The sequence below is a fragment of the Coturnix japonica genome, chromosome 31 (assembly GCF_054131305.1).
Source record: "Coturnix japonica strain WE chromosome 31, WE-NBRP24, whole genome shotgun sequence".
Classification (NCBI taxonomy): domain Eukaryota; kingdom Metazoa; phylum Chordata; class Aves; order Galliformes; family Phasianidae; genus Coturnix; species Coturnix japonica.
Genome location: NC_140693.1, coordinates 7167119 through 7183300, shown reverse-complemented (window position 1 = coordinate 7183300; position 16182 = coordinate 7167119). Strand labels below are relative to the sequence as shown.

The 16182-nt window shown below is 39.6% G+C and overlaps 1 protein-coding gene across 1 annotated transcript in view; it reads right to left on the bottom strand.

The window, feature by feature from the left end:
* Nucleotides 1–5986: 5986 nt before the first annotated feature.
* Nucleotides 5987–16182, bottom strand: part of LOC146755724 (cytosolic carboxypeptidase 4-like) — a 41605-nt gene continuing 31409 nt past the window's right edge. Inside the window, exons 2-4 of the mRNA XM_085525390.1 lie at nt 13865–13994; nt 9375–9506; nt 5987–6232 (exon numbers count right to left, since the gene is read on the bottom strand). Coding sequence (XP_085381516.1) covers nt 6002–6232; nt 9375–9506; nt 13865–13994 — 493 coding nt within the window. The 3' untranslated portion in view covers nt 5987–6001. The remainder of the gene's footprint in view (nt 6233–9374; nt 9507–13864; nt 13995–16182) is intronic.

Below are 16182 nucleotides of genomic sequence, written 5' to 3'. Positions count from 1 at the left end.
AGGTATCAGCTGTTTATGGTATATTGGAAGGGGAAAAAAGAGAAATATCAGCATTCAGAAATGTACAGAATCAAGGTAACATCTGTTTTCCTTTCCTGGGTCCCACAGAATCTGCTGTGTTCCTTGGTTTAACAAATAAACCAGCTGCTAACTAGGAGATGCTCACATCATTTGCAAGTAAAAGGAAAGAAACGCAGGGATTTGTTGGAACAAGCCCTTTAAGACTAAGCCCCAAACAGAAGTGGTAAACATCAGAGCTACAGCAACTGATCGATTATATACAGTAGTGGAAAAGAGTTGAGAGAAAGAGGGGAGCACATGATGGCTCTGCTTTGCTGTTCCAAATACATCCATGTCTAGTGTACCTCCACAGAACTAGATGCTTCCAACTCTGCAAAGTCAGATCTACAATGACCTCATCCCATCATTACTTTCTGTTGTGCTGAAGAAAAAAAAAAAAAACAAAACCTAAAAAACACCACTAACAACAAAACACAAAGCAATTACAAACCACAACAAGGGAGGGAACCTGTTCTCCAGTTACACTGACAGACAGCCCTCGATAATCTATCAACAACAGAGACAAAGGAACTGATTTAAGATGCTATTACTTCCAAAGGGCTCAGATTGTGCTACTCTGTTTATTTAGGAGTTGGAGAAGTCGAGATCCTATTTGATCAGCTTTGAAATTGGTTCCAAAAGGCTGAGAAGTCAGCTGATTTTTCATTTCTCTGTAGTTCAAGGCCATATACATTTCTCCTTTTGTTTATATCAACAAAATCCGAGTTAGGATATAACACTCATTTTTTCTGCCAAGTCCGTGGAGAGTTCTCATCCAAGACTTTGCTCATCTGACTCAATCCAGCCTAAGAGGACCAGAAAATACAGGTTTGTGGCTGCAAGCCACAAGCCCTGGTGCTGTGCTTGCAGACTAAACATTATGTTGCTCTGGCCATCCAAGGAAGATGAATGCTCACCGTCTCCTGGTTGGTTTGCTCTTTCCCATGTGCCTTTGCTCATTTCCTAAATGCCATTAACCTTTATATCGTTGCATTAAGTGAAATCATCAAGACTAAAAGGTACCATTAGAATATCTTGAAAACTGAATCACAATTTACTGAAAAGGATTGGTGGGCACAAAAGGAGCATGAAAATACGGAAAACAGGATGCAAACGTTTGCAATGGGCAACAACTAAAGAAAACACAATGAGCAGAAAACCTTAATTTAATCCTTCACTCCTTAGATTACTACAAGATAACTATTTGTTTTTCTCTTATACTTCTCTTACAATTACAGCTGCTTCCAATTTGAATCACTTTGGACCAGAACTGGAAGCAGAACTATTTAGAAAAAAAAAAAACAAAAAAACATTCTTCTATATTTCTTAGCATCTGCTTTTGAATGACGTGCCCAGGCCTCAGAGGGTTCACTAGATGCACGTTTTAGAGATGATTTTTTGGATAGAAACTTCTGGATGCTTGTGAAACTTACTCATACTTAGGAAAAGTGTAAAACGTGGGAGACAATGGAAACCAGAAATAGGAAAAGCCTCAGATTTCAAAGATGATGTAAACAATTTACTGGAATGCTCATCAGAAAGCCCAGAATAAACTCCATCTCTTTTCATTTCCCTTCTGCAAGTACTTATCAAATACGCTCTGTGGCAAGAACATTGCTGCAACCATTTCTGTTGGTGCCTGAATACTGGCATGAGTCCAAATTAAAATTATTTGCAAGTTTGTGCACTAGGCATCCAATTACAAGAATGATATACAAGAATATCATTGCTTCTGTATGCCAGTAAGACAACGTTATGCGACTGCAAACTCCCTCAAAACAACCCAATTTCTGACTATCGACTGTAATAAACTGCTTATGAATAAGGCATACATAAAAATTCCACAGAAATATAATATGTGATATGCAATAATAAGGAAGATAAAGAAAATCTTTCATTGCCTATAGATAACTATAAAGAAACAGAACTGCAATTTCAGGGACAAATGATGTATTAGTAACAATTTGGTTATTTTGGACAGAAATGGGTCAAACCAGAGCAGTCCACCTCTGAAAGAGTAGCAAGAGGAAAGGCTTTCATCTTGGCATACTGCTTTATTTCTGCCACACTTTCACGGCAATTCACTGGTTCATTACTTGTATAAAATAATTCAGTAAATGCTAGCCAGGTTACAGGGGATGGATAATGGCAGCTCTTCCCATTTATTAGACTCTCATCTCTGCAGTTACTGTATAAGGGGCCAGGATGCAGAGCTTTTCATCCAGTTCTGCTACCCGTTTATCAGCAGCTCCGTCCTTTTATCCCTCAGCATTTAAGTACTTCCATCTCCGAAATACAAACTATTGGCTCTTATCTAACAAGAAAGTTATCTTGGTTTTATGCCAGTATAGCATAGGAAAAACAAAAAGATGCAATTTATTAACCTTCTAAACAGAACGAGACAGACTTCAGCAAGATGGCACATGATTTGTGGAACACACGTTACATGACTAATGTCACATCCTCGCTCACACGAAGATGGCTCACAGAACCTTCAGGGACATTCACTCTCACAATTTATCTGGGGTGAGTTTTGTAGAGATGGGGGCTTCTAATTGTTAGACAGGCCATGACTTTTGACAGTTACTCTGGCCAGGCTCCACCTGCCAATTGCTGCCGTTACATCAGGCACAATTTTACCTCTAATTTCTCCTACTGTAAATGACTGGAGAGAATGCAAGCAAAATCAAATCAAACCAACCAACCAACCAACAAAACAACATCAGTTTTTCCTCACCTCCAGCTTGCTTTACCAGTTCAGTGAATTGAGTAGTTGGACTCAAAAGAAGAAAAACTTTTCCAACATGAAGATGGGTTCTATGGAAGAGCGTTCCTGAAATTCCCCAAATCCTCCTTTCAAAGGTGTTTTGAACAACTATCAACAATTTCTTATGAACGTATGGCCACTCTGCTCGGTGCTGCTCTCCCTGATTCCATCATCTCTGCAAATGGATGGCTTTTCCCTCTCATCAAGTCGGATAATAAAAGTTGGGGCATTCAATTCCCCTCATTCAGAAGCATTAGACTGGACAGAATTAATTTTTTCTCTTGACTCTCCCAAAGACTTTCTTCAAAAAGGGATCCACGTCACCAGTAAAATCTCCTTCAAAGGGTACTGTCAAAATATCTGGAATAATTTAAAAACTCATTTGTTACTCCTTGTTGCGTGTATCCCTTTGAAGCAAGAAGCTGAAGTCTATTTACATCAGTACTTCATCTCCTCTACCAGGCACAACATGTCAAGGAAAATGCCTTTCCAACACCACATGTACTGAGAGAGCACGGAGCTGAGTTTTGAGATTTGCCATGTTTCTACTATATCTGTTTTGGAACGCAAATGTATACATGGCTCAAAATACATCAAACTCGTAGGATGGTGAATACAGTTAGTAATCTGAACATCCCAGTGCAGTACGTTACTACAGGCGTCTTAACTAGTCAGCCAAGAATCAAGAAGAATAAAGTGTAGTACAATAGGATATGGTAAAACAAAGAGCTATGCCAGTTTAAAAATGAATCACACTGAAGAAACTTAGGAGAATATCCATATGCGTCAGTGCAGATTTGATTCTTTTGGGCCAATATTTGCTCCCGATTGTACTGAATAGAGCTTTCTATGGCACAGCCTTATATTCAGTATTCTGCAAACCAAATAAGACAAGATGGCTCAACAAAATCCTGCAAAAGGAGGACAGTAATACAAACCTGGAGGGCAATAGGTCCAGTGAGGGAGTTAATACAGACTGCATTCACACTGGGAGAGAAATGATAGGCAGTTTCTGATTACTTTTTGATTGTGAGATTGTAAACTGGTAGAAGTAGGAAGGAGAATTCCTTGTTGAAATGGACTGCTTTGTTTTAGGCAGCTTTCAAATGGAGACACTGCTGTTCTAAGACTCAATTGGACAATCCAGACAAAATCAAAGAGAGTCTGGATTTTTTTTCCCCTTCTTTTCTTCTTCTTTATGTTGAATAAAACCTTAGATAAGATCAATAGTTTCTTTAGTTTTATGTTTCTCTTCCTTAAGGGTAGATGGCTTATTGCATTTCCACTGATCACACAGACAGGGAGATTCAACAGAGACAAGTCATCTTTTCTTTTGCTCTCATTTCTGCCCTCCCCCCATACCCATTTGAAATCAAATGACTTTTAATCGAGGCTGGGGTCACAACTGTTTCTCATTTACATATCACTAGTAACAAATTCATGCCTTATTTTTCACTCACTAAACTGCTTTAGAAATGAAAGTCACATTTCTATACATGATATGCCACACACCGTGCAATCGAAAAACTTTAGGAACTTCTTTTCTGGGCCTCTCTATCAGACAGGTTACCTCAGCCCTCCTACAACATTGCTCTGTGGTGAGAGGGGGCTTACCTGACAGCCCTGTGTATTTAATATTTAAGCTTCTTACAGTCTCTACAAAGCCTTCCTCTGTTTTTTCCTAAATCCTTTGCAAACTCCCTATCAGATATGTGCAACTTCAAGCACAAGAAGTTTGTATCTCAGTTTACAGTCAGCAAAGCAGCTACATTCACCATTATTTTCACCATTTTCAAGAAGGAAGAAAGTCAAAGATCAGGATCCAGAACTGCTACCAACACCATTAGAAGCCTGACCACCAGCTTACTGAGTGGTGGTGCACTTGGGAGAACGTTGCATAAAACATTTTAGATCTGCTGGCACAACTTATGCAAACTTGGGTTGAAAATACTGAAGGAAGTAGAGAACAAATCATTAGACACTGATATAACCTGATGTCCAACTGCTTTTAGATGTTACTCAGATTATCTAGGAAATGAGTTAAATTCTCCATGGAGATCACTAGGAGTTTTGCCACTGACATTAGTCAAGGTAGAATTTCTCCCCACTGTCTGAAGGAAATTTAAAACCCCACCACAACCTGTGGTACCTATTGCACCCCATCAGCACTTCTCAGAGTAGGGAGCACTAGGTGTAATGCTCAGGGCAGTTATATTCTCTTTCTTTAAACCATCTTCAGATATTTCTTCTGCCTTTTCTATCTAAGAAATGATGTGAGTATAGTAGAGCACTGTTAAAACAGTAGCTGAGTACTTGCTAGCCACATTCTATGGAATGTAAAAGGATTAACATAGAACTTGCAAAGAATAATTTGAACGTCTTATTAATTGTTATTTGTAACAATGGCTTTTTCCTTAAGGGTCTTTTCGGATCCTTAACCACATATTAATGCTGTATAGATAAGGATTGCTCCCTAGTGGGAGAAATAAGGTGGAGCACAGAATCCCTTCCATGGAAAGCAACAGGTTTGGGAAAGGAACTAAAAGAATTCACCAACTGAGCAAGTGGAGAATTATGTACAGCTAAATACAATTACCAGAGCTCAAACCATGTACTTAAAAAGTGCCAAGAGGCTCCTGTCTCTGATGCACTCAGCACAAGTACAGCCCTTCCCACAGTATCTGGAACATCATTTGGTAAGAAATTTAGCTCCATTTAGTTCACAGTTAAAGCTGTGGCTTCAGCTCATAGATGAGCTACCTTTGGCTGTCAGTAACAAACTCCAAGTGCAGAATTCTCAGTGCAGGCTCTTAAGTTTAGCCAAGCAAATGCCCAGATAGACTGCAACAGGAAGTGTACGACTCCTAATATTCATGTTAATTACCTCAGATCTACTGTGAATACCATTATAAAGACACAGTCTGTATCATCTCAAAAACACTCCTTCATTCAGCTCAATATTTTTGGCATTAGACTGGAATTTCTTTTTATTTCACTGTCAAATGAAACCTCGTAGCAAGGAACCTACTTCCCTGGCATGGAAGATTAAAAGTGAAGGATCGTGGAAGGATTTAACTGAGAAGAAACTCAGTAGAATGGCTACACTTATATTATAGAAGGAAGCTGGCAATACCAAACAGCATAAAAACAGCACTCTCTATTCTCCCAAGCTCATTAGACACACATTAGAAGGAGTGTGCCATGTAGTTCTTTGGAAGAGGTACTTACTTTGTAGAGACCATGGCTGCAGCCGCAGTACGTGCTCTCCATGGTGTAGCTCCTCAGCACACCCATTTCTTGCCATACCACCACCCGGGCTGTTGACTCGCGGGACTTTTCTACAAGGAAGCTGCAGCTGTTCATGACAAATGCAGGGGCCACTTTGTCCAGGATTTTAGGAAGAGTCTATAAGAAAGTATCAGCAATGAGAAAATGAATCAAACAGATGTACATGCATTTATATCACAAATACATCTACAAGAGGCCTATGCTGTTTAAAGCGCGTATCACCAAAGCTACCTGTAGAAACTGTCACTGTGATAGTTCCAGTTAGTGCCAAACTGGTCTCATCTTCATCCCAAGTGAAATCTTCATATTCTAATGTTTTGTTGTGTTTGTTTGTTTTTTTGTCCCCAGTCACAGACAAAAATGCTGTAAGTACATTTGGTACATCCCATCCAAAATGATGTCTTTGCACATCCTATAGTTTTGGACTGCTGAAGTCACTTATGAAGCTTTATTTTTTAAGCTGCTTCAACATTAACTACATTTTCCTGTTCTGCCTAGAGGGCTGCAGTCATAGCTCAGCACACAATGTTTCCATTCTTTCCTTTCCAGCTCCTCCTCACAATTTGACAAGGGATTCAGCTATAGGAGGAATTTTGTTTGAACACAGCACACAGCAAAGAAGGGGAATGCATAATCCCACTGAAGGTCACAGATAATTATAGGAAAATAGAGCTTAGCATTTAACTATCTTGCATTGTGAAATAAACCAAACTATTCTCATCTGGGATCAAATGGTACATTGAATGCACTCTGTATAGAAAGCGGCAATAAAGAGTAAATATGAAAATTCAGTAAAATTACCTCTTAGCTCTGAGTGATTTTCTTATTCTAGAAATCATTTTTCTCAACAGCAGCCTATAAACACTGCTAATACACAGCGCTATCAAATATTTCTATCAGTGTGGATGCAACACTTCTTCATGCTAACTGTAAAAGTATATACTAGATACCTTAACACTAGGTGTACTCGGTGTAGAAATTGGGCATTTACATACAAAAGCACATATGTGCATATAAACCTTTGTGCTTGCATCCCAGTACATGCCCAAAGACCATCCAGTGAAGAGCTTGTAAAATAAGAACGTTCATTATTTCTTTGATGACAGCTTTCTTAAACTTCTGAATGGAATGGAATCATACAGAAGGAGTTTCTGCTCATTGCTAATGGCATTGACCCTCAAATTTCATTCAGTTTGGGCAGTGAAAGCCAACCAGCTAATTTCACTTTCCAATAACAATCAGTGAAACTGATTGATTCTAAGCAATTCTAGTTCCACTCTGTTGAGCTTTACATCACAGTTCTGTACAGGACTGCTTGGTTTCATCAAAATTGAGAAAATAACATTTAATAGCTGGTCTTCTCTTAAAGGATGACTGACGCAGAAGATAAAATCTTTGGCCTAAACTGTTCTGCAATATCCACTGCAAACATCATAATCATACATACCTCTGTAATAAGAAAGTAAATGTTATTTTCAGCATATCCAATCTATAGCTATGAATGGACCCTACCAGTTCTGTAAGGTACAGACATAAAGATCTATAAGGTCCATTCATCAGCAGAAAAAAACCTTGTGAACAGATAACTGGAACAAAGTGAGAGATTACATTTCAAACCTGAGACCAGCATGAGCCTAACTCTTAAGTCAAGATCTACAGTGTGCTATTAAGAACTACAGCATTCCTTTTCCTGGGAGAATACCGAACAGAGGAATCTTTAAAATTGATTACTTGCTCTGAACTAAACATCCACTGCTTCTGAATTGCCCTCAAAGTACAATTTGCTGCAAAATATTATGATTCCGAGCAACACATCCAGGTTTTCCTGGAGCTGGGTTAAAAATAAAGCACAGTCACCCAAACAATTATAATCCTGAACACAATCATGAGATCCAGCTAAACTGCGTGTGAAGGTTCAGATAGTTTTCATTCTGTCCTTATCTGAAACAGCACACAGATTTTTGTAAATATATGCTATGAAGTACCATAATCAGATCTCTAATCCAGTTTAGTTTTTAAAACAATTGAAATTATATGCATAATCAGTCTTCTATATTTGATTAAATAAAAACGCTGGCAGGTAACAGTAATGTCTCTGTAGTCAGGACTCATTTAGAAGCATTATCAAATCTGAATTTAATATTCCTTTCATTTTACCAGCTTTCACTGGATTTCACACTAATAGTTCTTTCCCCTCTGCTTTTCTCATTAATTACCTTTCAATTGTATTTCTGGGAGGGTGAAAACGCATCTTTTCAAAGGATTCTTTTATGACAACACATTACTTTAACCATGCTCCCTGTCTCTCATACAGCTGGATTTAGCATGCACAAAAACGGGGGTGCTGCCCATGTCCATAAACCTCCGTTCCCATTTGGTCAGAATGGAATTAGGATTCTTTACTGAGGTCCCTTCAGAGATTACTGTCAAAGGGGCCTGGAATGGTGATTAAAAGGAGAAATCCTGAAGTTGGGTTTTCCAATGTCAATGCTACGCATGTCATCTGAGGCCAAGTATTAGGAAGTAACAATGCCTCTTTCTCCCACGAATCAAGGGCTACAGCAAAGGCTGTTCAAAAATCACAATTTTCTTGAGGTATTTTGCTCATGTTTTTGGGAAGTAAATACATGGAGAGCAGGATCGTCCCCAATTACTCATGGGAGGAAGGAGAGAAACTTCCCATATTTTGCAATCACAAAGCCTTTCATCTAGGCCACTGCAGATTCTTGGACACCCTTGGAGGCTTGCTCTTGGTTTCTTCATTGCAGATTCAAGACAGGCACCAGATGCTGAAAGCAGCATTTGAATTCTGTTTGTGTAACAGTGAACTATCCTCAGCCTTTTCAAGCCCACTGATTTCAAATACAACAAGCGATGTTCTGACTGTAAGCACCCTTCCTGCTTTTCCTTGTGAAACAAGTGTTTCCACGGGGACTTCTCGTGAGTTGAGGGTGAGAGAAGCACATGTATACTTGGAACTTATAAAACACAAAAATACAACATTTCTATTAGTCAGCGGCAGTGACAACAAAACAGCATCTTAATGAAATGAATTAGAGATCCACCTATTGACAATATTCTCGCAGATATCTGGTGCATGAAGATAGTAGGAATCATTTAAACCTTTCTGGATCTCTACTCCTCTGCTGCAAGACAAGTTTGCACCTACCAACAGAACTTGTGATCTGACCTCATCTTAAAGAGGGATGTAGGTGCACATATATGCCAACAACTGTAGAAAGGAACAAAGCAGACCTACCCTGTAGCCAACATCTTCTGTGATAACTGCTGTGTCGACCACGCAACCTGCTTGCCACAAGGTCTCTTTGATACTGCAACCATAGAGGAACACATTCTTTTTCTGGGAGTGTCCATGGTAGTCACAGAACACCTAGGGAGGAAAGAAAGGCAAAATCTGTAATACTGAAGTAAGCTTTGTGGTTCTTCACAACAGACACTATAAATACTAGAGGATTGTATGTGAGGAATTACACCTTTGTCAGTGCTCTTCAGACAAACTCAGAGCAGAGCTCTGGGCCAAGCCTATAATCAGTGTCAAACTTTGTTAGTCAGCCGTACCTCGTTTTACCTATTGGAACTGACATGATCTCATGAATCCAGTGTCAACACCGGTGCATTTCTGTCCACAGCAGAAATAAACATGACATCTGTGCAAGATTCCATGCCAACCGAGGAACCTGAGAGTTCATGGTAACTTATGATACAACGGAGCAATTTGTTGGGCTCCTCTGACTTCTCAACTCTAGCATTAGCCTCAGGAGATTTTAAAACTGCACCTTTTGCCAGCAATTAATCACCTTGGCTTCTTTAAACACAAAAACTGTGCTACACAATGTTTAGGAAAATGTAATTGTGCAGTTGTGTAAAAATGTATTGTATGTGGTCAGATACTTACATGAATTCCTGGACATAAAGCACGGGACATTATCTTTGTCAGACAAATAATCTGATTCCACACAACGTAATGTATCTATTTAATCCATCTCTCATGTCAGCTATCATATAAACTAGGTAGAAGGTACATTCCAGGTTTTAATGGAAGTTTTGATTGCCTTCATAGGCACATATCAACTTTGATAAAAATGAAAATCACGATTTAATGACCCAAGAGGAAAATATTGACCCAAGTGTTAAATAATAATCAATCTCATTGCCCTCCGGAATATGAAGTCAATATAGACACTGCTGTTACATATATTCTCCATGTCTTTATCAGAAACATTCAGAAATCCAGCAGTGAAAAGACAAGGATTTCTAAAGAGAAGAAATTGGTTTGTTTTAAGGCAATATTCATTGCCGATTAGAAAGGAACATCGTGATATCATTTAAATAGTTTTCTGAGGCATCTATCAGAGACAAAGGGACAGGTGTCATAAGGTAGGGAAGCACTGTGGATCAATTAAAAAGATGAGGAAGAAAGATACATATTCTTATATAAACATAGACAGGAGGAGAGAAACAGATGGAATAGATCAACTTCTTCCACCAACTGATAAGGCAAGTTTTACCCTAGTATGCTTGTTTAGTAGTTATACAGTAACTCAGTTTAGCTGCAGCCAGTCAGGAAGTTTAATTACCTAAGGAACTGAGCATTTAAATTCCTCCAGCTGCTCTGACAAGCTGCACGTTGATTGGAGATGCTAAGACACTCACACGCAGATTCATCCCACAAGTCCTAGTTAACAGGACTGCTATAGCCACAGAACATCCTGAGTTGGACAGGACCTGTAAAAGGATCACCCAGTCCAACACATGGGGCTTATGCAGTCCTACACTTCAAGCAACTGCCTGAAAAACAGGGAATTATCCCATAAAGCCCCCTTCTAAACAGCTGCATTTATTGGTTCTTTTAATGACAGGCATTTTTCCAGTTAGCGTTCCATCTATGCTTCCAGCAATACAGTCATAGATTAGTTTAACCACAGGTACCAACTAGAATTTACTCCTATGAATATCAAAGAAGGTTTTATAGCTGTGGTTCTATTTTGAGGCAGAGATCCCAGCTCAACCAGGTATCAATTACCTGCCAATTTACAGAATTACTAACATGCAAGATGCATATATTATTACCTAAAAGATTACTTATCAGAAACCACACAGGGATGATCAGCTGCTCAGATAGCTGTGCTGCCTGATAAGCAGGAGGTCCATAATTCTGCATCTCAAGAGTGAATCCTTAAGTGACAAGTCTGGAACAAGCCTTCCATATTAGTAAAGCATTGTAAAAGCCAGGCTCTGTAACACCACTATTTCATGCCATGGGATGAATCCATGACTGCCACCCACCTCCACAGCAGAGAAGTCAACACTACTGGAAATGTTTCCATTCCATTTGTGTATCATATATACCTACATTTTAATTAATTTTACTGAGCACTGCAGTTATTCTCAATGTTTATGACAAATCGTTTTGTTTTTGTTTTTACAATGCATTCTTCTGCTCTATTTTTATTCTACAGAGTAGCTCAAGCCTCACCACTCAGCCAAGACAAAACTGTATTTTATAGTTGCAGCACCCAATGAAGAACTTTCCTTGGGTTAAGCCTGGGCAACCACAAGGTAAACTTGAGACCTACCCACCCCTTTTTTCTCTCTATCCTTCTTGTACAGCTGTGACACCAACACACAGTCAAATTCCAAGTCTGGTGTTCACTGGGGTATGACTCAAGACACACATGCAAATTTTTATCTATTTAAAGTAATGTGCCAGCACTGAGCACCACAAAGGTAAGGACTGCTTTCAAACTCAAAAACAATCCCCCTCATGACTCACAGAATCAGGAAGCTTTTAAAACAAAGGAAAAGCAAGACAGAAAATGGATGCAAATACTCTTTTTTTTCCTTAGTAGCTTCGTGAGAGGACCCAATCTCAGACTGCTGAGGTAGACACGTTTAGGATGCTTTGCTCACAAAAAGCTATGTACTTGCAGTCAGATTCTGTTTCCAACCTTGATAGAATATCTCAAAAAGCAAACACCGCTTTGTGTCTCCTGGTCCCTAACAGCATCTTCCTGTCCCCTCCAAAAGTAACTTGCTCTTTGCTGCAGCTTGATCCCTCTGTAAGAGCTACACTTTTCCTGTTGCATCCTGCAAGTGCACTGTCAACTGTAATTCACAAACTGCACATTTCCTCACCACGAATGCTCAAGGGGAAAAAGCAACATCTCTTTCCCCTTCAGTCCTAGCTGCTCCCAAGCTTAGCTCTCTGATACTCCCGCTGCTCTCAGTTGAAAAGAAACCACCCTCAGTGGAGAGTTGCAATACTACAGCGTATCCAGCCCCTTCTTTTACTAGGGTTTCCAAAACCAACAAGAGAAGCAAAAATAAATAAACAAATAAAGCACTTAGATGGCTGTTTTCTATGGCTGAAGTTACCAATTAAAATGGGTTTGGTTTGAAAGGCCGCTAACTTTAAAGTTATTTCCTTTTCACTTTCAAGAAGCTTTCCTTTCCTTTGAAGAAACTGCTTGTGCATCCCCAAGATAAATTAAACTAATTCACTCCACAGAAATCATTTGGCTATCAGTGAAATTGCCTTCATGGCATCTTGGCAGTGAGTGCAGGGCAGAAGAAATCCAGCTTCTTCTGGAGTTGGGAAAAGACATTTGCGAGCATGTATAAACCAAAATCAATGTACTCTTCAAAGGCAAAGAAAAAATCAGTTTACCACGTCTGACATACTGCCTGTGAGTGAGAGACATGATACGATCAATAGTCTTACTTCACTCAGCAAGATGAAAACTTCCACTGGGCGCATGTTCAACTTCATGCATCTGGATGTGACAGGGATGGTTATGATAAATTTAAATTAAAAAGGCCCAATACGATTAGCACAATAAAACAAAACTGATCAGATGTAGCTCAAAACCCAAAGAAAATGTAGGTGGAATAAACTCTCAGATACAAGCTGAACTTCCAGTAGATTCCTTGGAGTGCAGAGCTCGATGTCAGGGCTGTCATTTAGGCCAAAAATAGCATATTTCCACAAATATTCACTTAAAGAAACTCACAGACATTTTCACCTTGTCTGAGGATTTTCTCATCAAGACCAGAGTGAACAGTGCATCTTAGGACATTTCCTGCCTAACTGGGGCTATAAGAAGCCAACTTGCTGTTCCATCCACTTCCATTCTGTTCATCAACATTTGAAACCATCAGTGTTTTTTTTTTATCCTGAGGTCTCAGAACTATTCATTCTGTTGGGCATCAAGACCGAACAGATGGGGACAGATCCCAGACATATGCCAGTAGTATCACCCCTCATGAACTTCCGGTAGTTCCCCCAAAAAGTCATTTTCTTCTCACTGAAGCAGCAGAAAAGTTCAACCATTTTGAAAGCTAACTTGTGTTTCTCTGATTGCACAGATTGCTCCAGTTTGGGCTTTTGCATGATCCATTCAGACTATGTCTTCACAGAATTTCTCCTGTCATTGCCAGAAAGATAACAATAACTTACTAACAATATCTAGTTTAGCTGAAGTACTTTGAGGATACTAAGGAGCTGTAAGGAATTTGTATTCACTCTGCAGGTGCACGAAGACTCTGAAGTTTGGAGTTGGTTAGAAGATTCAGTAGATAACCCAAGACTTTCAAAAACACCCCACAATGATGAAAGTATAGCGGTATAGTATGCTTTCCACATCTCTAACCATAAAACAGGGCTGTTGACACAACTGCAATAATCCATCTGCGTGCAATAACCCATAGAAGATACAGGGAGTTACTCACCACAGGGGCCCGGTTGATGCTGCGCAGATAATACAGAAGACCTTTGGTGTGGTAAATTGTTGGATGGAGCTGAGAACTGGGAGTCAGCCACTGCCTGTTCAGATCATCTCCACTCAAGGAACAACGGTGGCTGAAATCACAAAGCAACACATCACAAACAAAAGTTGATTCCAAAGAGTTCCTGATTCTGGCAAGACCTGGCACAAAGATGGGGAATGCCAATTAAAACACAGATCAAAGACTTTTAACACTGGGTTGGAATGAATCAACAGTCGGTACATTTCAGAGGTGCGTACCACCATGCAGATTTTATCATCCCCTTTCCTTCCAGAATTCAGACAGTTACAGCCCTGAAAATAAATGCAGATTTTCCTTTACTTAAGTACATACACAATCAGGACCACTTACAAACAAAATTACCTTCGGAAACGCTCTAAATTCTGCGCTATCTACAAAACTCACCCAGCTTACGTGCACAGCAAAGGCTTCTCAAAACCTCCACAGCAAATAAGTACATCCAACTCCTACTCATTCTAATTGAAGACAGGTGCTTGAATCTCTTCGACCAGCCTGAAATATGTATGCACTTAAATGAGATGAGCTGGATATCTCATTTAAGCTCCTCCGCTCATGAGAAATGTAGCTATCTGAAGCACATCAAGAAGATCTTGATGCATGCTACATCATTATGTGGAACAATTACCTAGATTCACTGCAAAGACTGGATAAAAAGCTAAATAAGGATCCTAGATTTGCACTGAGAAAGTGTTTTCATTAGTTGGATTGAAAATATTCTGCTCCTGACTCAGTGATCAGTGAAAAAATCTGCAGGATATTTGATTGTAAGGAGCAGCACATCATTGTACAATTTTGCAGAATCTGACTAATTTCCCTCATTAGTGATTGTGTGCACTGCAGAGCCTAATTATTGTAAGTACTGGACAAATTTCTAGCTACAGAGTTACATCCAGCTTTGCTGTTCCAGCCTCCTAGTCACAGAATAAGTACAGATGTATTCCTGGGGACACAATCTGGCGGTCTGAAGATAGAATCTCGCATTGCAACTGGGGTGCATTGCATCCAGCGTTATCAGTGAGCCTTGCAAATAATGCTTGCAGAAAAAAGGTCTTAAGGCTGGAATACTTCAAAAAATACTAGATACAATGGAGAACTGGTTAAGAAAGGAAAACAAAGAAACAATAAAATCCACTAAAAATGTCATACGTTTCTAATGGAGAAAAACAAGGTCTCTGATGCCATCTTGGAGTTTCTGGCAACATCACAAGACTCATTCTGACTTTACTCTAGTTTCAGTGTTACCTGAATTCCCTTTTTTCCTCATAACCCACAGCTGCTACATTGCTCATTCTGAAAGCTGAAAAATATTGCCAGTAACAAAAGCATGAGAAGTCACTGAATGCTTCTACCAAATATTCTATGTAAAAACATGACCGTTTCTGTTATGTTTCTTAATAGCCCTTCAGGCAAAGTTACCTGCAGGCTCACCTTTCCTGACCTGCAAGAGAACAGATGCTCAGCTGAGATTTACAAGTGTATTTCTGCCAAGAACTTGTGTGCATACGCAGTTTCCTTCCAGCAGGCGTAACTCCATTCTAAAAGTCACTAAACAAAAAGCCAGTTTGTAAATATATATATAAATTATTCTTCTTTCTGAACACAAGAAGAAATTAGATGTTCTCTTAGAAAAGGAGGCAAGAAAAACTAATCGATCCTGTTGCATTGCAGTGTTTCTCATTGCAGCATTAGATTCTGCTATGGACTGTGGTCTGGAATGTAGGGCTGGTTCACAAGCACATCTTGTACACAGCATGCTGACATGTTCATAGGTCACAGTACCCTCACTCTTCAGTCTTTACTCTGCCCATGTTGCAATTTACCAATTCCATCATTCTGATACAAAAGGAGGTTCTTCCTAGAGGAGACTCTATGACAGTTCAATTGCCCCATGACATTCACAGGCTAATTTATAATGGAAGGAAGGTAAAATCTCACCAAGAAGGCAAGAACTGGGAGGCAGAGTTCAGTTTTGTCCTCCAGTGATTAGTATCTTCGCTCATTCGAATGACCTTTAGATATTAGCCCTCTGCCTGGCAGCCTGTAGCCATAGCTCTGAAGGAGATGCAGAACTTTAATTAAATTATGAGACACTGATTTTTCCAACCTCGCTCACTCCCTCTGACCATACTGTTATAGGCTGTTTATTTTTGGAGATCCCCACCAGCTCTGTTCCCTTGCTCCTTTCCTCCTTCTCTTCCTCTCCTAATAGCGATGACATTCGCAGATAATGGTTTTGTCCG